Genomic DNA, 21,488 nt, shown 5'->3' with positions numbered 1-21,488 from the left:
ATGGAACATGGAAGATGAATTGGAAACCAGTGCCACATGTCACCTCAAGGGTGTGGCTTGCTAGCACTAGGGCCACCTAGCCATGTCATTCCTTACCTTCTTCATGAATTACTTTATTTTTATTTATTTAGGCCCTTTTACCTTTCTTCCCTTAACATTTATTATTTTATTACTTCATGTCCACTTAAAATAATCAACACAAATTCCAAAGTAAATAAATGGTAACTTATTATCAACTTCTTGGCTTTCTTCATCGTGAATTTGATTATTTGTTGTTGTCTACCCATTGTATGTTTTGGAGTTTTCTAGGCATATTTTCCAATCAAATTTTCTTAGAATCCTGCAAGGATTGATTTGAATCACAAGTTTGAGTTGTAAACTCTCCACAATATGAGTGTTCCAAGGGTTTTTCAAGATGTTGAATCCATAGATGTAGTCAAAAACTCATTTTAAATAACAAAATATCATGATTTAATCAAAAACATTTTGTGGGATTCCATCCAAAAACTCCAAAAAAGTATAATAGTTAGACACTCGCTTTTTATTTACTATTTATGTCCAAAACAATATATTTGGACCACCTTTCCCAAACAAATATTATTTTAATATTTCTTTCATTCCCACTTCCAAACTATATAATATTTTAATATCTACCTTATGCTAGTGGAAATATTTTTTTCACAACACTTTTCACTGCCATTACTTACACTTCGACAATTTTCCAGTGATACCGAATTTGCATCAACATTTTTGCATTGTGCAAAACACATAGTCCATAATTAGTCTATTTTCTAACTATGCAATTTGAGGGTGTAGGTTTTGAATAACTTTCCCACAAAGATGCACTCCGTCATGGATCATCCAACAAAGACTTACTTTTACATGGATCATTCTACAAAGACATACTTAGTATAATTTCTTAGGTGGAGAAGACTTATCAGAGTGTTAAAACAATAATATGAATATATTTATGTTAATGAAGTAAGTAATTCTTATTGCCATGAAAGGATAAGGTAGGAGCTTATCTCATAAGCATAAATTCCACAAAAACTCTTACATGACAAAACAATAAATTTATATCTAAACATAATGCCTTATTTCACGCAATGGATAACTCTTGCCCACCAAAAATATAGGAGAAAGAATAAGATTTCTATCAAATGAGGGAGAATGTCTCAACAAATACCTATTAAAATATTTCTGTGCGAAATACATCAAATTTCATCAACTCTTCCAATTAGTCAATTGATGAGAAATTAAGGCTAATACTTTACTTTACATTTTATATTCATCTAAGTAACTTTACTTCTATCTAGGTGAAATAGAATACACATTACACCACAAAGAATTCTAGAGACATTTAAGCATCATGTTACATCTAGTGCCTTCATACATGACAATTTCGAGATTCAAGAATCCAAAAACAGGCTTTTGCACTTTGTGACAACTAAAAGCTCTTTAAGTTTTCCAACTTAAACATGTATTATGTTCCATGGTTGTACCAACAACTACTTACTATACATTAATTTTATAACAGATTCACGGGCTTCATGAGTTCATTGATTAATTCTTTAATTAGTTATTCAGATGTTCTATCAAGACTTTTCCAATCGAATCTTCAATATGACACATTGATATTTCTCGGATTTCTCCTGTTTTAAGAATAAATTACATTCAAATATTTATATTCAATTTCCTTCCAAATTCAATATTCAACTATTCACCTAAGATCAAATTCGAACTCAGCACTAGTTATAAAACACTAAATAACAATATCATTTCATTAATAGAAAAAAGTTTATACACTTATTTGAACAAAAGTAGCTTGTTGAAAACTAAAGAAGTTAGGGCCACTATCTATACAACTGTAGGCACAACTACACTACAAATTTCTTTCCACTAGCCACTGTTATCACCCCAAGAAACTCTCCTAGGTTGTATCTCAGAGATGCTTGGGAACATTACAAACTCAACAAAAATGTTGGAAATGGGTGGATGAATGGAAGGAGTGATGCTTGTTCAAGCCAGATAACCACTTCTACTATGCTTAACTCCAGACATGGGTGAATACCCCCAGACTACAAGGCTTTAGACCACCAATTACTCACAGTTTAAGGAATAGGTGAACATGGAGAATACTGACCACACCAGCAGATGCACAAGACCATGTGATGGCTGGCTGCAACCAGTAAAGAGGTTTGCAAATCTATTTCTTAATACACAGACAGGATGACAGCTCTCTGGCATTAAGATAACAGAAACCTGCATAACATATTCAATGATACATACTAGATTCCAACACAGAGGTGGGATGACAGCCCCTCAAATGCTAAATATCAAGAGCACAATGAAAAAATGCATAACAGGCACAGCCTAGAACAGAGCAGAAATGGAAAGTGAGCAATTAACATTAGCTAAAATAAAGACCAGACGCTGCAAGTATCAAAGTAGTTACAATCTCCAGAAGTTCAACCTTACATCAAAACAACAACCATCAACCCTGATCACATCTGTTTTCTGGGTAGATATGAAGTTTCTTTACAAAAATGCTCTGCTATTCTATGCGTGGATGGGTCATAATGGACCACCAACTGCTTTTTACTCTCTGATGGAGTCTCTGTTACAATTTGTTGCCTTCAGTGAACAAAAATGATCTTCTCAGATGCTCTGCTATCCTCTCAGGTATTTGGAGTGTCGTATGGGATGAGATCCCATAACTATTAAATGCATTTTTCTGATCACACTTTGTACTTTTACTTCTTGGCCATCCTTCCTTGTTAAATGCAGTTGTTGCGGAATAACTGCTCAAGGTACTAGTAAATGATCGCCTTCATCCTTTGGTAGCACAGAACAATCAAGGGTGGCATACAGCATGGCGGGTGGAAGATATGATTAGAGGAATAGGATTGGCCCTCGGATGAAACAGATGGAGTCACGGCGGATATGACTCAGCGGGGGAAATCGAGAGGAGACGGGAGCGAAGCAATCGCGAGCCGTTGGATCTCGGGCGGGTAGATCCAACGGCTACCGGGCGAAAAAGGTGCATGGGGAGTTAACGCGTGGGGAAAGTGGTTTCGGCGGTGGGCGGTATTTATCGCACCGCTTTCGGAGGTGAGCGGTAACTATACGCAGGCTAGCGATACAAGTCACCGGGCGACACGTGGCGGATGTGACGGGATTAAAACCACCTTGCTCGCGAGTTAACGGGTGGTTGGGTTATGGCAGTGGGGAAAGCGGATACCGTCCGATCACGGCGGGAACGATCAGACGGTGGAAGAAATAAATGCGCAGATGGTTCGTTGAATGAGGCGAGGACCGTTAGATCGCGATGCACAATCAACGGCTGCGATCAAAAGGTGGCTATGACTACGGAGGCGCAGGGTCATGTGGTGACGGGGCTATGGAGCTTCAGGCTTAGCTCTTCGGGGCTTAATGAAACAAGGCTCATGTCGAATTTTGGGAGGAAAAGCAAAGGTGGTGGGGTTAAGGGAGAGTAAGGGGAATGAAAGAGAAAGAAGGAAAATGACTGCTGTAGGCTCTTTCTTGAGCAAAATCACATGGCCAAGCTGGTATTTGGGCCTCCAGATTTTGAAGAATGTAGCAGAGCTAACACTGGCTCCTTCTGGGGATGAGATCCTCCCTGTGAGGTCTCAAGAACTTGCAGATCAATGCCTTTCCTGCGAAAAACAAATTAGCAGAACTTCCTAGTGTTCCATTGGGCATGGAGTCTGACTGAAACTACACTAAAACTGATAAAAAAGAATATTTACAACTTTAAGGCCCAAAGACCTTAAATAACATAAATTTTCAGAAAACGCCCATTAACTGGGCCATCAAAAACTGCTTCTCCTCCCATGCTTTTCAGCATGAAGGTATTGTTCCCTTGAATCTGAGAAATGATAAAAGGCCCTGTCCAGAAAGCATCAAACTTCCCATGGTTTCCTTTCTTTTCTTTCAGCGCATCCCACTTCAGAACCAAGTCCCCAACCTGAAAATTATCTGATTTTGACTTCTTGTCAAAAGCTTCCTTGATCTTTTTCTGATGTGCTGTGGCCTTTTCAAACAGTTGTTCTCTGGTTTGATGTACCTCTGCTAAATCAGTGATCCTTTTTGCCATGTCTTCTTCATCGTTCTGTTCTTCCTGCAGGAACTTTTCCACCGGGAGAATTAACTGAATTGGGAACACGGCCTCAGTGCCATATACCAGCCTAAATGGAGAATTACCTGTGGATCTCTTAACGGTCACTCTGTCAGCCCACAGTGCATACTTGAGCTTAGAATCCCAATTCTTTTTGTTGTCTTCCAGTAGCTTTTTAATTATCCTAATCAGGCTTTTGTTAGAGGATTCTGATAAACCATTGCCTTGAGGATAATATGAGGTGGAATGAACCAGTTTAATGCCCATTGAATCGCACATATCCACCAATTCTTTCGCCCTGAAGGCTGCTGCATTATCTGTGACTAATTTATGTGGACAACCAAATCGGGTAGAGATATGCTCTATCAAAAACTTCATGACCACATTATGATCAGCCTTTCTGGAAGGGATTGCTTCAATCCACTTAGTAAAATAATCAGTGGCTACTAATATCCATCTATGTTGGCCACTAGAATGTGGATTGATTTCTCCAATGAAATCCAAGCCCCACTGTTGAAAAGGTCCTTTTGCATATATTGGTTTTAAGGGCAGGGACTTCAACTGATGTTTCCATTCAAATCTTTGGCACCTTTCATAAGATTTAACAAATGAAAAGACATTAGAAAATAAGGTGGGCCAATAGTACCCAGCTCTGAGGATCTTGTGGGCTGTAGTTTTCCAATAATGGTGTCCTCCACACATGCTGGAATGAAACTGCTGCATAACTTCCATTGATTGTTCTTTGTCCAGACACCTCAAAAACATTCATGCTAGGTCTGTTCAATAGAGCAGATTATTATTAATGCAATATTTAGCTGCCCTAAGCTTAATAGTTCTAGCTTGACTTGTGCTTGAGCCTGGAGGGATTTCTAGCTTCAGCAAGAAATTAGCTATTATAGAGTACCAATCACAAGAGGCTAGATTTTCTGCCACTGACTGCTTTCTCTCTGGTTTAGCTGCCTCCTCTTCTTTTGTTTGACCCTTTTCTGCATCTGTGCTTATGAGATTTATGTCCAATGTTCTGCAATTTTCTTCAGCTAACAATCTGGCAAGACCCTGACCTCTGACAAGTTTGGTGGGCTTCAGTTCTATATTAAATTCAATCATCTTTGCAATCCATTTAGCCCTTCTTCCATCAGCATCAGGTTGTGTTAAGACATCTTTTATTGCAGCAGAGGGTACTATGAAATTATCTTGGAATGCAGAATGTAAACTCTGAAAGCTTTCAAAGATTTGATAAGAGCATATGCTTGTTTTTCAATAATATCATATCTCAGCTCAGCATCCCTTAAGGTTTTGCTGAAGAATGCCACTGGATGCTCTGAGCCTTCTTCATCTTCTTGCAATAAAACTGCTGCAAGGGTGTCATTAGAGGCAAAAGAAAATATATGGAACTCCTTGCTGTAATCTGGACTGATTAAAGTGGGAGCCTCCATAATAGCTTGTTTAATGGACTCAAAGGATTTTCTTGCTACATCAGTCCATTTGATTTCTGACCCCTTCTTCAACATGGAGGTAATATGCTTCACTAATTCTGCAAAATTTGGTATAAACCTCCTCACAAAATTAATCTTGCCCAGAAAGGACTGGATGTCCTTCTTTGATCTTGGGACAGACAAGGTCTGTATTGCACTTACTCTTTCTGGGTCAATTTTTACACCCGCAGCTGAAACAATGTGTCCTAACAACTTGCCTTCTTCTAAAGCAAACTGCGATTTTTTAGGATTGACTGAAATCCCAAACCTTCTGCACTTCAGGAACACTTTCCTCAAATGTTGCAAATGGTCTTGATGGCTGCTGGAGTATACTGTTATATCATCAAGGTAGATAAGGACAAATTTATCCTTCTCTCCCACAAATGCTATGTCCATAGCTCTCTGAAAGGTGGCTCCAGCGTTCATCAACCCAAAAGGCATCTTGGAATACATAAAAGTGCTCCAAGGAGTGGTAAATGCAGTCTTTTCTTGATCATCTGGATGCACAACAACCTGATTAAATCCAAAAAATCCATCTAGGAAAGACATCACTTTGGCTCCTGAGACCTTTTTGCAGCAAATGCTCCATCTTGGGTAGAGGATAATTGTCTTTCCTGGTGCATTTGTTTAAGTTTCTGAAATCAACACAAAGTCTGATTTCTCTACTTTTCTTCCTCACCACGACCAAATTGGCTACCCATTTTGAATATCTGAGAGGAACTATGATCTTGGCAGCCAGTAACTTCTTGATTTCTTTTTCAATGAGAGGAAGGAGCATAGGGTTTATTGGTCTCAGCTTCTGCTTGAAAGGGATAGTGTCTTTCTCTAAAGGGATTTTATGCTGAATGATCTTTTTGTCATATGTTTTCAGGTCACTATATTCCCAAGCAAAAACATCAGCAAATTTCTTCATTAAATTGCAGTATTCAACACTTTGGCCAGCGGACAGATGAGTGGACAGATTTATGTATCTAGGCTGACCTGGACTCCCTATATCATGCTTACAGACTGCAAATTGATCTTCTTTTTGGGCAGCCTTATAAGGCACATCATTTTGGTCAAACAGTCTTTCTAGAGGAATTAGACCCTTAGGAATATGATTGTTGGGAAGCTGGACAATACTATCTTTGCCGATTTTATTTCTAAGCTGGAATTGGGGGCTTTCTTGCAAGGCTTCATTCTCTTGGTCAATTTGCATTTCAGAAAATTCATCAATGACTTGCAAGAACCTATTCACTTCATCATCATCCTCAAAAACTTTCCAATGGTAGACATTATCACGCAAGGATGGTCTATATTCCATTTGGACTTCATAAACTAGTCAGGAAGGCATGGGAGGTATGAACATGCTAGCAGACACAGCAAGAGAATCAGCAAGCTAATTTTTGGCTCTAGGGATATATGAAATACAAAAATTATCAAAAGAATTTTTGAGTCTCCATACCTCATCTCTGTATGCTTTTAGCCTTGGGTGCTTTGCTTGAAATGTTCTGTTTACTTGCTGAATGATCAAATTAGCATCTTCGAACACTTTTATGCTTCTGATTCAGCTATCTTTAGCTGCGTTAAGCCCCAATATCAGAGCTTCATATTCTGCTATATTGTTGGTGACTTGAAAAGCCATCTTAAAGGGCAGATGTGTGCTTTTTTGTTCTGGAGATATCAGCACCACCCCTGCTCCTGCAGTCTCCCTGAAACATGCCCCATCAAAGAACATCTCCCAGACCTGACTTCCTTGCTCTTCCTCGGCCTGGGCTGTTGGTTTCTTAAGCTGCATCGAGGCCTTCTAGGATTCTTCAATTTGGAGAATACATGCTCCAAAACCAGTGTCCACAACATAAATAGGATGATTAGAAGGATTCTTCTCATCACTGATAATGTATGCCAGTTGTGCTTCTCTGTACAATCTCCTGCTTTCTCCTCCAAAAACTGGGACAGTGGCATAAGATAGATCATTTTGTAAGGTCCCACCTAGTCTCTTAATCCATCCTCTTGACAACAACATGCAAAATTTGGGAGGGACATCTGCTACCACAATATCCATCATCATACTCTTCATGGGCAGTTGAGTTAGGGTAATGGCTAAATCTTTAATCAACCCCAGACATTTCACCTTTCTTGAATCAAATGGGAATAAATAATGATATGGTATGGTGATGTCAAGGCCTAACTCTTCCATGACAGCTTTAGGCATCAGATTGTGGCTGGCCCCTGTATCTAGCGGGCAGTTGTGGAGGATCTTGTCATGAATATTCAAGGAGACATAAAATGATGGAGAATTATCATTAACAGGTTTAGTCATTGGACTGAGCACAACAACAGGCCTATCATCTTGCAAATTGACAGAGTCAGTGGAGGTTTGCGTGGATCTCAGCTCAAGAGCTTCAAGGATAGGTTTTCTAAACACTTCACTCTTTACCAACTCTACCAGAGGCACATATATTTTTAACTTCTGAACTTCTGATTCAAAGCTGAAGGAGGGAGGTAACTTGTCAGATCCTCTTACCTCTTGAACTGGAGCTTTGAGGATGACTGGATTAGTTGCTAGTCTTCTTTGTTTGATATTCTGTGACTCTGTTTAGACAACAGCTCTTTGGGCAGGATTCTCCTTGACATTATTTGCATTTGACCTCAGATTATATCTTTGCTGCTCCTCAATTTGTAGAACAGCCTCCCTGTCCCACCTTTGACTGTCTTGTTCCTACAGAAAACATTCTTCATATCCAGCCAATGTCAAAAAGGCAGCACTACCTTTATCCTCCATACAATGAATTTCATCCTCTTCTTCAATCTGTTCCTCCTCCATGACTACATTTTGGAAAGGAGCTTTAATTCTTTGATCCTCGTTAGTTTCTTTACCCTTCTGAATGATTTTCATTTGCTCATTTGCTCTCCTGAATGGATTTGGGTTTCTTGAAGCAAATGTATTTGGGAGCCTTGCCTTCCCAGAGTTCTGCTCAACCTCCAGCTTAGATATTTTAGCAGCCAATGACTCGATAATTCTAGTCATTTTATCAAATTTGGGATCGGAAGATGAGGCAGAGGAAGAAGAAGCCTCACCTCTCTGCCTCCTTCTGTCAGCATGACTTCTGCATTTATCTGCAGCCATAATATTAGATTCTACTTCTAGGGCTGCATCCTGCATGTCAGCCAGAGTAGCGCATCTTCTTTCTCTCAACAGCAAACAGAAATCAGAGTCAAAGGCACTGGCATAAGCAAGTTTGGCAGAGGTGGGGGTAGGCTTTACTTCAGCTGGTATCTTACTATACATACGATTGAATCTTTTATTAAAATCAGGCAATGATTCCCCATTTTCCCTCTTCAGGTTACCAAACTCAATATGGTAATACAACAAGTCCTTTTTATCTCCCCAGTGCTTCAAAAATGCTTCATCTAAGGCTTCAATGTTAGCAATAGATCCAAGGGGCAATTATCTGAACCACTTTCTAGCCTCTCCATCAAGGCTCTGTACAAAAACTCTCATCCACACATCATTTTCACTAATATCTAAGTTATTAGGATAACTATAAAAGGACTCAAGGTGTTCTTCAGCTGTTACTATAAACTTAGGCATGTATTTGTGATATTCTCCCGCAGGCATGGGATTCAAAGGAACAAGAAAGACCAAAGGTCCATATCTAGCAACGACAATTCTTTCTATCTTTGTAGGTGCATGTTATCCTGCCATGACTGGGGTATGTGGAAGGATACTGGCAAATTGAGTAGTATGAAACAATGAAATGGATGACAGAGACAAAGGGACGTTATGGACTGTATGGGACACTTTCTTTGGACTAAGATCCAAAGGGGAACTAAATGAGCAAGGAGCTTTATAAATCTCTGCGGTTGATTCTTCACTATCAGTACTAGGTTCTAGATCCTCGAACTGTGTATCTTCAACTAAAAACTTCTCATGCAGAGACAAATAAGATTTCTTGGGCTTACCTGATCCTGATGCTCCTTTCTGTGAAGTTTTCTTCTGCTTGCCGATCTTCTCAGGGTCAGGCACTGAGTCAGCTGGTGATTTCTGAGGATTTCTCCACGTATGCCTCACAAACTGAGCCAGAACTTCAATGTGGAGTCGCTAAAGGTTGGTCTTCCTCCAGTGGAGTCGCGAGATAGATGATTACAACCAAAAATGTGCCCAGACTTTGTCTATCATCAAAATCTGGAACTGTGTCGTTTTCCCAAGGAAGCTGAGCTTCAATCTCCTCCCCCCGGCAACGATACCAATTAATGTTATCACCCCAAGAAACTCTCCTAGGTTGTATCTCAAAGATGCTTGGGAACATTACAAACTCAACAAAAATGTTGGAAATGGGTGGATGAATGGAAGGAGTGATGCTTGTTCAAGCCAGATAACCACTACTATGCTTAACTCCAGACATGGTGAATACCCCCAGACTACAAGGCTTTAGACCACCAATTACTCACAGTTTGAGGAATAGGTGAACATGGAGAATACTGACCACACCAGTAGATGCACAGGACCATGTGATGGCCGGCTGCAACCAGTAAAGAGGTCTGCAAATATATTTCTTAATACACAGACAGGATGACAGCTCTCTGGCATTAAGATAACAGAAACCTGCATAACATATTCAATGATACATACTAGATTCCAACACAGAGGTGGGATGACAGCCCCTCAAATGCTAAATATCAAGAGCACAATGAAAAAATGCATAACAAGGACAGCCTCGAATAGAGCAGAAATGGAAAGTGAGCAATTAACAACAAAAGAAACTTGTATTAGCTTAAAATAAAGACCAGATGCTGCAAGTATCAAAGTAGTTACAGTCTCCAGAAGTTGAACCTTACATCAAAACAACAACCATCAACCCTGATTACATCTGTTTTCTGGGTATATATGGAGTTTCTTTACAAAAATGCTCTGCTATTCTATGCGTGGAGGGGTCATAATGGACCACCAACTGCTTTTTACTCTCTGATGGAGTCTCTATTACAATCTGCTGCATTCAGTGAACAAAAATGATCTTCTCGGATGCTCTGTTGTCCTCTCAGGTAACTGGAGTGTCGTATGGGATGAGATCCCATAACTGTTAAATGCATTTTGCTGATCACACTCTGTACTTTTACTTCTTGGCCATCCTTCCTTGTTAAATGCAGTTGTTGCGGAATAACTGCTCAGGGTACTGGTAAACGATCGCCTTCATCCTTTGGCAGCACAGAATAGTCAAGGGTGGCATACAGCATGGCGGGTGGAAGATCTGATTAGAGGAACAGGATTAGCCGTCGGATGAAACAGATGGATGGCGGATATGACTCAGCTGGAGAAATCAGGAGGAGACGGGAGCGAAGCGATCGCGAGCCGTTGGATCTCGGGCGGGTAGATCCAGTGGCTACTATGCGGAAAAGGTGCATGGGGAGTTAACGCGCGGGGAAAGTGGTTTCGGCGGTGGGCGGTATTTATCGCACCGCTTTCGGAGGTGAGCAGTAACTATACGCGGGCTAGCGATATGAGTGACCAGGCGACAGGAGGCGAATGTGACGAGATTAAAACCACCTTGCTCGTGAGTTAACAGGTGGTTGGGTTATGGCAGTGGGGAAAGCGGATACCGTCCGAGCATAGCAGGAACGATCGGACGGTGGAAGAAATAAACGCGTGGATGGTTCATTGAAAGAGGCAAGGACCGTTAGATCGTGAGGCGGGAATCAACGGGTGCAATCAAAAGGCAGCTATGACTACAGAGGTGCAGGGTCATGTGGTGACGAGGCTATGGAGCTTCAGGCTTAGCTCTTTGGGGCTTAATGAAACGGGGCTCATGTCGAATTTTGGGAGGAAAAGCAGAGGTGGCAGGGTTAAGGGAGAGTAAGGGGAATGAAAGAGAAAGAAGGAAAATGACTACTGCGCGCTCTTTCTTGAGCAAAATCACATGGCCAAGCTGGTATTTGGGCCTCTAGATTTTGAAGAATGTAGCAGAGCTAACAACCACCATCGAGCTAGATTTGATGGCTTAAGAGGAAGGACATGAAGGATACTCTCCTTCATACACAAAGATTCAGTATGTTGTCTTTCAACCACAGAGCCAGGCCTTATTATCTCTCATCATGTGACCACTTTGGGTCTACAAAGCATAAGGGAGCCATTTTTAGTGTTTTTTGTGCATATATTCAACAATATTTCTTAAAATTTTCTTTTGGAATTCTAGCTTAGGCTGATAAATTCATCATTGAATTCCATCACTAATTGGGTAGTCCAGAATTTCACGCAAGTTTGTAATGCTTAGATGATTCTTTGTCACCCCCAAGCAAAGTCACATTTTCAACCCACATGTGTTTCTGGTTTTTATTCAAAAATTCTAATGGTTCACTAGCATACACCTCTCTCTCTCTCTCTCTCGCACACATTTTGCTTACACTTGTCACCACTATCCTCTACCCTGCTCTCCCCCACACACACTCCCAACATGAGAATTTAGGGTTCCTCCTCGAGCTACGTGGTCCCTTAGAAGTCTCCACATTGGGTATGGAGCCCCTACTCCTAGAGTAGCTTAGTAAGTCTTCCATAATTCCTTCCCACAATTGCTAGTAGTTGGGTGGTTAAAATATCAAACCAGAATTTTAGTACATTGAATTCAGGTAAGGTAGGAAACTTCCTAGATCCCCCTTACAGCTGTTCCCTGAAGCATTAAGAGTCATGCTGGGTTGTCTCTTCTTTAGTTTTAGCAATATATTTAATAAAAAATAATAATTACATCAAATTAATTTTGTTAAAATACCCACAGTGACCATTCTAGCATTATTTGTCTTAATTACATATCACAAAACACAGGGTTTAAAAAGGGGTGTTATATATGTGCTCACCCTTAACTCCATCTTTTTCAACTATGAGTTTTATTTCCATTTTTATAAGTTCTAGATTTATTATAAGTCTACACTATATTATCATATCTTATCTTAAGACAAACCTAGTTTCCTACAAGGCAAAGTCCTAGTTACTTTTTCCTACAAGGCACTCATCTAATTAGTTTCTTGAACTTGATTTGTTACTCTATGTCTTAAATGCTTTGTATGTCCTAGTTTCCCAACTAACAAGTAAGATTAGTATTTTTCCGAACTCTTTAAATAAGGGGATGTTTTGAACCCATTTCTCAAAACTCAGTGGTTTGGTTTTCTCAAGGTAAATCAACCATGTAGCCTCTATCGTTTTGTTCTAATTATGTATTTTATGTTTCAAAATAAAATAGAAATGAAGCTCTTAAAGAATAATAATAATCATAATAATTTATTTAAGTGCAGTTTGTGTGCCCATGTTACTATGAAGCCATATAGTTACCAATCTAGTAATTTTTGTGAAATTTGCATCATAATAACTTATGTTAAACTTAAATCTATTAGGATTATGATAAATGGTATTATGAATTACTATTCATTCTAGAAGAATATGAAAAGTCTCAACTAAATATGAATAATCATCTAGATTTTAAGAGACCTCTTAAAAGATGAATTTAAATGCCATAATTCATGTACTTACATGTGTATTTATATGAATTATTTTGGGGTGGTTGAGTTTGAATTCTCTTGAGGCATTTATTTGTGAGATTTTTATTTGTGGCTATTAGCTTAGGTATAGGGAAAATTTTAAAGATAAAAACTAATCTTAGAATGTAGAAACTTTTAATATGCAAACTTTAAAATACTTAAAATTATTTTAATAAAAATATTTAAAATTTTAATAATTTTATATAATATTTATAAATAAATGTAGAATTTTAAAAATAAAATAATTTCAATCTCTATTCTAACTATTTCTAAAACATGGTTACTATTCAATTATAGCTTTTTCAAATTTTTTCTCAAATTAATAATAATTTAATAATACAAAATAACATATAACTCTAATGGATTAGGTTTTCAATATTCCCCGTGAAAAGGTGTATTTTCCATTAATTTCTTTGAACCTTAATGTGAAAAGGGTGTATTATTTCTTCTATATTCCCCGTGAAAGGGTGTATTTCCCATTAATTTCTTCGAACCTTAATGTGAAAAAGGTGTATTATTTCCTTTGACTATTCTGTATGCAACCCTTTTTAGTTGGAAAATTTGTAGAGATATCAATTTGATTGACACATGGGAGTGGTTGCCTGTTTGAATAGATGCGTTTCAAGCTGGATTCCATAAGATTCATAGTGGAGAACACGCTTTCGAGTTCACCATTTTGTCGGGTTCTGCTTTTTACGCGTATTGTGCTTTCTGGGATGGTGCACACGTCTGGGTATATGGATACAGCTCAAGTTTCATTGACACATGGGAGTGGAGAACACGCTTTCCAGTTCACCATTTTGTCGGGTTCTGCGTGCTTTCTGGGATGGTGCACACGTCTGGGTATATGGATACAGCTCAAGTTTCACTGCAAGCATGGAAAAGTAAAATGAAAGAGCGCAGAGCATTATGGGTCCCACACTCAAACGCATAAGGACTCCAGCCTGTGTCTATGATTAGCAATGTGGACCCCACACGCAAAGCAGATAAGGTTGACGCGGTTCATGGCCTTGCAAATCAAATATTTTCCTTATTCTATTACCCTCTGCCTCTTTATGTAATCTCTGCACTCGCCACTTTCTTGCCCTTACAATTTATCCCCACCTCTGCAACTCCTAAAGTCGTCTCCTCCCTCTGCATTAACCATCCAGAGCTTTGCGGCACCCAATTTGGCAATTGCGGCACCCAATTTGGCAATGGCATACCCAACGCCTGCATCCTCGAACACCCAAACCCCCTGTGAAATCGAAGAAATTGAAATGGAAAATCAGAGATCTTCGGATGGTGCTTCCTCCTCTTCCACCGCTGCTGTTGATAAATACGATGTGTTTATCAACCATCGTGGGGAAGTGAAGAAGAACTTTGCCGGCCATCTCTACCGTGCTCTTCTTTCAGGTGGATTGAGACCCTTTTTAGATCAACAGGATTTGCAGGAAGGACTACCTTTTCCTTCTCAATTAGAAGCTGTTATTAGAAACGCCTCCGTCCACGTTGCCGTCTTTTCACCAAAATATGCAGAATCCCATTGGTGTTTACATGAGCTCCTCCTCATGCGACAGTCTGGGGCTCCAATTATCCCTGTTTTTTACCATATCAACCCGGCTGATCTTAGGTGGACAGATCAGAACAAAACTAAAGGTTATGGTCTCAGCTTGCACCAGCTCGAATTGAAGACAACGTTCGACTCTCGAACACAAGAAGAGAAGCTACGATATGATCCCGCCACTATTCACAAGTGGAGAGATGCTCTTTCCTCTGTTGCAGACATAAGTGGGTTTGATCTGGACGACAAGTATGACGGGTAAGACCTCCAAACCCCTCTCTATGTATACACTATATATGATACTTTGCCCTATGCTTTCAATTATTTATTTATTTTCTGTTGGTGTTTTTGTGGGTGAATATCTAGTGACGAGGTGCACATGATAGATAAGATCGTTGAACGTGTGGGTAAAATTATTGGAAAACCAGGGTTGTATGTGGCCAAACATCCCACTGGTTTAAATGACAAAGTCACAGATTTTGAAGCTACAGTTTTGAAGCAACAGCAGGCTGGAAAAATCCAGGTTGCGGGCATAGTCGGCCTTGGTGGAATGGGGAAGACAACGTTGGCTTTAGAACTCTTCAATAGAATGAGTTCCAACTACAATAAGTCCTTTTTTTTAGCAGATGTTAAAGAAAAGGCATTACATTTGGTGCAAAGGGAGCTTCTGAGGGGCCTGACTCAAAGAGAAGTGGATATAAATAACATTCATGAAGGTATAGGGATGTTTAAAAAACATCTCCAATCTGCTCATGTCTTGTTAATTTTAGATGACATAGATCATGATAATCAGCTAGAGGCACTTCTACCGGTTAAAGATGTCTTAGGACCGGATAGCTTTATTTTAATTACATCTCGGTATAAAGATGTGCTGGAAAGGTCAGGAGTGGAAGAATTGTGCATTTATAAGTTAACAGGCCTTCCTAGGCAACACTCGCAACAGCTCTTTTGTTCATACGCCTTTCGTCAAACCAATCCACTCCATGGATTTGAAAATCTTGTAGATCAGTTTCTTCAAGTATGCGGTGGACTGCCTTTAGCTTTGAAAGTGCTTGGGGCACTTCTCTTTGGAAAACCTGAATCATATTGGGATGCTAAACTTAATGAATCAAAAGTTCAAATGAAAGTTTCACCTGATATAAAGAACAGGTTAAAAATTAGCTACGACGCCCTCAGCGAAGAGGAGCAGAAGATATTTTTAGATATCGCGTTTTGGTTCATAGGGGAAAACAAAACAAGTGCCATAGCAGTTTGGGACGCGTCAGGCTGGAACGGATTGGTGGGGCTTACAAATTTAGAGGGCAAATGTCTAGTTGAAGTCGATGATAAAAATGTTATACATATGCACGATCAACTGCGAGACTTGGGAAGACAGATTGCAGAGGAAGAAACGCCGCGCCGTCTTTGGCGTCCCACCGGGGACATTGATGAATGGTTGCACAAATACTCCTCTGTACGTCCTCAATCATTCAAACTTTTTAAATAGTTAACCTTTTTCAATTTCTCCATCGTTTTTCACCTTCAAAATAATTAAATTTAACCATACCAAGCTGTATACAGTTTCTTGATTCTCCATCCGAATGAACAGGTTTTAACCGAAGCACGCGGATTTTGGCTGCTCGCTGAGGGGCATAGAACCAAACGATTGGGGAACCGCGTGATTTTGAAGCTTCGCAATTGTTTTCTTCGTCGTGATGTCATGAATTTTCAACTTGTTGTGACTGAAGGACATCTGCTAGATCGTATTTTGCCGGTGCATTCGCCAAATCTCTCATGGCTTTCTTGGCGTCATTGTCCCTACACTTGTCTACCTTCCTGGATTACAATTAAGAATTTAAGGGTTTTGAAAGTGGAGGGCGCTGTATTGAAAACATTATGGCAAGGCATATCGCAGGTAAATCTAAACTTTTTGTCTATCGATATTGCATAAAAGGGTCTTCAATTATTTCTCACGGTTTTCCCATCTTTCTTACACTCGAAATGCTTGATCTTGCAGGCACCTTTGCAGTTGCAGGAATTGGACCTGTCTTCGTGCACTCAATTGGAGAGGCTACCAAATTCTTTCGGCAGATTGTCGAACCTCCACAGCTTGAACCTGTCTCAGTGCCACAAATTGGAGAGGCTGCCAGATTCTTTCGGCAGCTTGTCGAACCTCCACAGCTTGGACCTGGGTCGGTGCCACAAATTGGAGAGGCTGCCAGATTCTTTCGGCAGCTTGTCGAACCTCCACAGCTTGGACCTGGGTTGGTGTGTCAAATTGGAGAGGCTGCCAGATTCTTTCGGCAGCTTGTCGAACCTCCACAGCTTGGACCTGGGTTGGTGTCTCAAATTGAAGAGGCTGCCAGATTCTTTCGGCAGCTTGTCGAACCTCCACAGCTTGGACCTGGGTCGGTGCGAGAAATTGGAGAGGCTGCCAGATTCTTTCGGCAGCTTGTCGAACCTCCACAGCTTGGACCTGGATCGGTGCCACAAATTGGAGAGGCTGCCAGATTCTTTCGGCAGCTTGTCGAACCTCCACAGCTTGGACCTGTCTTGGTGCGGGAAATTGGAGAGGCTGCCAGATTCTTTCGGCAGCTTGTCGAACCTCCACAGCTTGGACCTGTCTGGGTGCCCCAAATTGGAGAGGCTGCCAGATTCTTTCGGCAGCTTGTCGAACCTCCACAGCTTGGACCTGTCTTTGTGTTACACATTGGAGAGGCTGCCAGATTCTTTCTGCATCTTGTCGAAGCTCCCCAACTTGTCTAAGTGCCACAAATTGGAAGATTTCGGGAGTTATAATCTGAGAAAATTGAAGATTGGAACATTGGAACATTGAAGTTCAGTAGAAGAAGTTCACTTGGAGATTGGAACATTGAAGTTCAGTAGCTTGTCGAACGTCCCGGAGTTAATCTTAAAGGAGTGTTTTTATCTGAGAAGTATAGAAGGCCTTTGTGGTCTTCCAATGCTCCGAGAGTTGCACATTAAAGAGTGTAACGAACTTGAGGAGCTGCCGAGTGTTGAAACAATGGTCTCTTTGGAAGAGTTGGAAGTAAAAGATTGTCTGAAGTTGAAGAGCATACGGGATTTGGCGCAGCTAACAAAACTTAGACGTCTAAAGGTTCGCGGGTGCCCTCAGTTGGGCGAGTTGGAAGGAGTTGAATGTTGTCAATCATTAGGGGATCTTCATGTCGAGGGGTGTCCCAAATTAGGTGTGCCAGCAATGCTTCAGATGTCGGTTGGAGGAAGCAAATGGAAGTTGAAATGAAAGTGTTAAATTCGCAATTTAAAAGCAGAGAGACTAAAACAGAAGCATGCATGATTGTAATATAAATGGTCTTTTCAGCGGTAAAGAAATGGGTCCATGTTAGTGTAAAAGTATTATACAGTGAAGAAGTTTTTAATATATATTTTTTTAATTTTATATTTAAAAAGCAATGTAGTAAATGTTTTTAAATGATTATATTTTTATTAAATATGGCAATTATTTATATGTTTTTTAATTTTAAATATTAAGATTATAACATTAATCATATTTTTTCTAATTAAAATATTTTTTTAATAAAATTAATTAAAATAATACATTTTAAATTAAATTGATTTCTGTAGAGTTTTTTAAAAAAACTTGTTTTCTCATATTTAAAATTTTTACAAATAAATATGAAATTAATGTAATTTAAATAATAATAATAATTATTATATATAATTATAATTATAAATACTTATTTAGTTTATTAGTATTTTTTTTTTAATTTAAAATTAAACATCCTTTTATATTATATTCCGTAAAAAAATAAACAAATATTAATATTGATAAAAATGCTTATTAGAGAAAAAAAGTTAACAAATATAAATAAAAATTACACATATTCTTAAATATTTTTTAATAAATAAATATAATTATACATTTATTTATTTTTAATTTAAAAGTTTTACATTATATTCCCCAAAAAAATTAGAAATATTTATGAAAAAGGCCTAAAATTACAAATATTTATGAAAAAGGCTTATGAAAAACTAAACATATATTTTAATTAGTGATGATGATGATGGTGGTTAACATCTACTGAGACCAAACTTTGGTCTATCGGACCTAAAGAAACAAATTATTTAGTTTGATTTAAGATTTTATTTCTATGCTCAAAAAGCTTGGAGAGAAGCCTCCCAAGCTCACTATAATTTTGACATTGTAAAAGGCTAGGAAGGTCAGTATTGCGACAAAGATTATGAAACTAAGATCTAATGTGGTTGTACGCGGGGCACTCTAAGAGGAAGTGGTTTTCATCCTCAATGTTCCTATTATCACAGAGATGACAGATTCTTTCCGTCCATGGTGTTTTAGGAACTGTCCAACGACCTGTTTCACTATGGAGCTCATGAGAGTTCGTTCTAAACTTTTCTAAATTAATTTTCTTCTTTGAGCTAGCTAAAACAGAGAGATACTTTTGATTTTCTAGGGTGGGGTTGATGACCTTCTTATAATAACTCAATTTTCTTTTAACCGCTAAATCTTTCTCACACCACATTTTTTCTTTGAACTTAGAAGCAACAATATTTTTAATGTTATTAATGTTTTGCAGTGCATCATTCTCGTTGATCTCCCAATGGTTCATCCAGGCCCTCATGTCTTTATACCACCCCCGTTTGAGCCTTAGATGGTTTTGGCTGGAATTTAAAGCTAGCTTGGGAAGTCTATGATCTCCTATGTTATTGAGCTTGTGCTTGTACAACAGAAGCCTAGTCATAGCTAGGTTTTCGATAGGGGAAAGACCTACTTCTATAAGGAGAATAGGGTATGGTGTATTGCTTTTAATTTTCAGGTTATACGGTATGAAGCACTTTTGGATTTGTTCAATTTTCTCAAGGATTCTCTAGAGATGCTGCAACCCCAAACCTCACATCCATATAAGATAACAGGAATGACTAAAGTTTCAAAGAGGAACTTCTTTTTATCCCACATTATGAGGTTTGTCGTTTTACAATTATTTTCAAGACCAAAGTAAGCTTTCCACCCCCATTAATCCTTTTCTCAATGCTATAGTTCCAGTTGAGCTTGTGATGAATATCAACTCCTAGGTACTTGTAAGAATATACTTCCTCCAAGTTATTATTGTCATACATAAAATTAGCATAGGTGTCCTTCTTGGATTTGATAATCATAACTTTTGTTTTGTCAGTGTTAATAGTCATACCCATGGTAGAGCATAAATCCTTAAGAAGCCTAAGCTTCTTATCAAGATCAGATGGACACCTTGCGAGGAGAACAATATCGTCAGCATAGAGAAGAAGGATGATGACTAGCCCAGCTAAGATCGTGCCAGCACATCGTACTTCCTCTATATAACCTTCGAGCTTGTTAATGTAAATGCCAAATAGGGTAGGGGAGAGGGGGCAACCTTGTTTAACTCCTATATTACACTTAATATCTTTCGACCACCCCTCATTGCTTTTTAGCTTGGCAATTACATTCTCGTATAATCTAATAGTGGTAGCTCTCAACTCGAAAGGAACCTTTAGCTCTTCTAATCTATTCCAAAGGTTGTTTCCAGGAACCATATCGAAAGTCTTTCTAAAGTCCACAAAGAAACAAAAGAGATTGGATTTATCATTACGACATTCCTCCACAATGATTCTAAGCGTAACGAGGTGGTCTATTGTTGAGTGATGCCTTCTAAAACGCACTTGGCCTTTAGCCCGCTTATCTTCACTTTCAAGCCATATGCTCAACTTCTTTTCCAAAATACTACCATATAACTTAGCTAAGACAGGGCTGATCATAATTGTCTAATAATTAGAGGGGGTTATTTGTATCCCCATTTTTAAAAATAGGGATAATGAGGCTCTCAGTCCATAACTTAGGGAACCCTTGCTTGATTGCTTGATTGAAAAGCTTGTGGATGTGGGGGATGAGGACAGGGCCTCCAATTTTTAAGATTTATGCCTGGTAACCTTCAATGTCCTTAGCTTTCCCATTAGCCAGGCGTTTAACCCCAAAATCAATGTCTTCTAGAGAGAAGACTTCTTTCGTTGTGGGCAGGGTTTCAAAGTTATTCATGATATTTGGAGATTCATAGAGCTTTTTAAGATAGGAATTCCAATCGTGTAAAGCAATTTTATTATTATCTTTAGATTTCCTAGTCAAGATCTGCCTCCAAAATTTCTTAGGAGCTACCTTAGAGAGGTGTAAGAGATTCTCTTGTCTTTTACGAATGTACTGCCTCATTTTTCTTTTAGTTAGGGCTTTGTATATTTTTATCTGGTCCATTTTAAGTGATTCATCAACAACTTCCTTAATAGCTCTCCTCGCATTTTTACAGTCTTTGTCATACCATGGGTTGGTTTTGCTATTTCTTTTATTATTTGAAACTTCAATTGAGAACTTATTAATAGAATATGAGAGGGTTGTAGTAAAATTATGGTAGAGGTCTTCTATGTTGCCTATGCTAGATAAAGGAAGCAAATTAGTTTTTAATTCTTTTAGAAAGAGATCATTTTTATTTCTATCAAATATTAAATTCTTTTGGCTATAAGTATTATTTTCTATGGGATCCCTATGCATGACAAAGTTGAGAGTTATAAGTAAAGGCCTATGATTAGAGTCAGGCTCGTGGTCATTTAAGATGTCAAGATTTATTATTTCGTTGTATAAAGGGAGATCGGAAATAACATAGTCTACCATGCTGCTACCAAGCCCATGGATGCAGGTCATCTGGCTAGAATTGGGCCACTTCTTTAGACCGTTGCAAATTATGAGATCCTGAGCACTACAAAGCTTGACTAGCTCCGACTAGTATAAGCATATGTTTTCCTTATTTGCAACAAAAATGTATTATAAATTTGGATAATTTAT

The 21,488-nt window shown here is 38.9% G+C and overlaps 1 protein-coding gene across 1 annotated transcript; it reads left to right on the top strand.

Annotated features, from left to right (window-relative positions):
* The first annotated feature begins 14,181 nt into the window (after positions 1-14,181).
* Positions 14,182-18,020, top strand: LOC149200185 (disease resistance protein Roq1-like). Its single transcript, XM_089402629.1, has 4 exons — positions 14,182-14,920; positions 15,029-16,115; positions 16,251-16,556; positions 16,659-18,020. Exons 1-4 carry the CDS (start codon positions 14,316-14,318, stop codon positions 17,475-17,477), a joined length of 2,817 nt encoding a protein of 938 aa, XP_089258755.1. The 5' UTR covers positions 14,182-14,315; the 3' UTR covers positions 17,478-18,020.
* Positions 18,021-21,488: the final 3,468 nt, after the last annotated feature.

Source organism: Pinus tabuliformis, chromosome 2_1 (genome assembly GCF_031772625.1).
Source record: "Pinus tabuliformis cultivar Carrire ecotype Pingquan chromosome 2_1, CPIR1, whole genome shotgun sequence".
Taxonomy (NCBI): Eukaryota; Viridiplantae; Streptophyta; class Pinopsida; order Pinales; family Pinaceae; genus Pinus; species Pinus tabuliformis.
The sequence above is the reverse complement of the archived record's forward strand: the minus strand, read 5'-3'. Positions and strand labels throughout refer to the sequence as shown.

What these genes read in the sequence shown, in the direction of transcription:
- LOC149200185 (XM_089402629.1), top strand. Translation starts at nt 14,316, where the DNA reads ATGGCATACCCAACGCCTGCATCCTCGAACACCCAAACCCCCTGTGAA. An exon ending in GGTTGCACAAATACTCCTCT is followed by an intron (nt 16,116 to 16,250) that starts GTACGTCCTCAA and finishes CCGAATGAACAG; the next exon opens with GTTTTAACCGAAGCACGCGG. An exon ending in TATGGCAAGGCATATCGCAG is followed by an intron (nt 16,557 to 16,658) that starts GTAAATCTAAAC and finishes TTGATCTTGCAG; the next exon opens with GCACCTTTGCAGTTGCAGGA.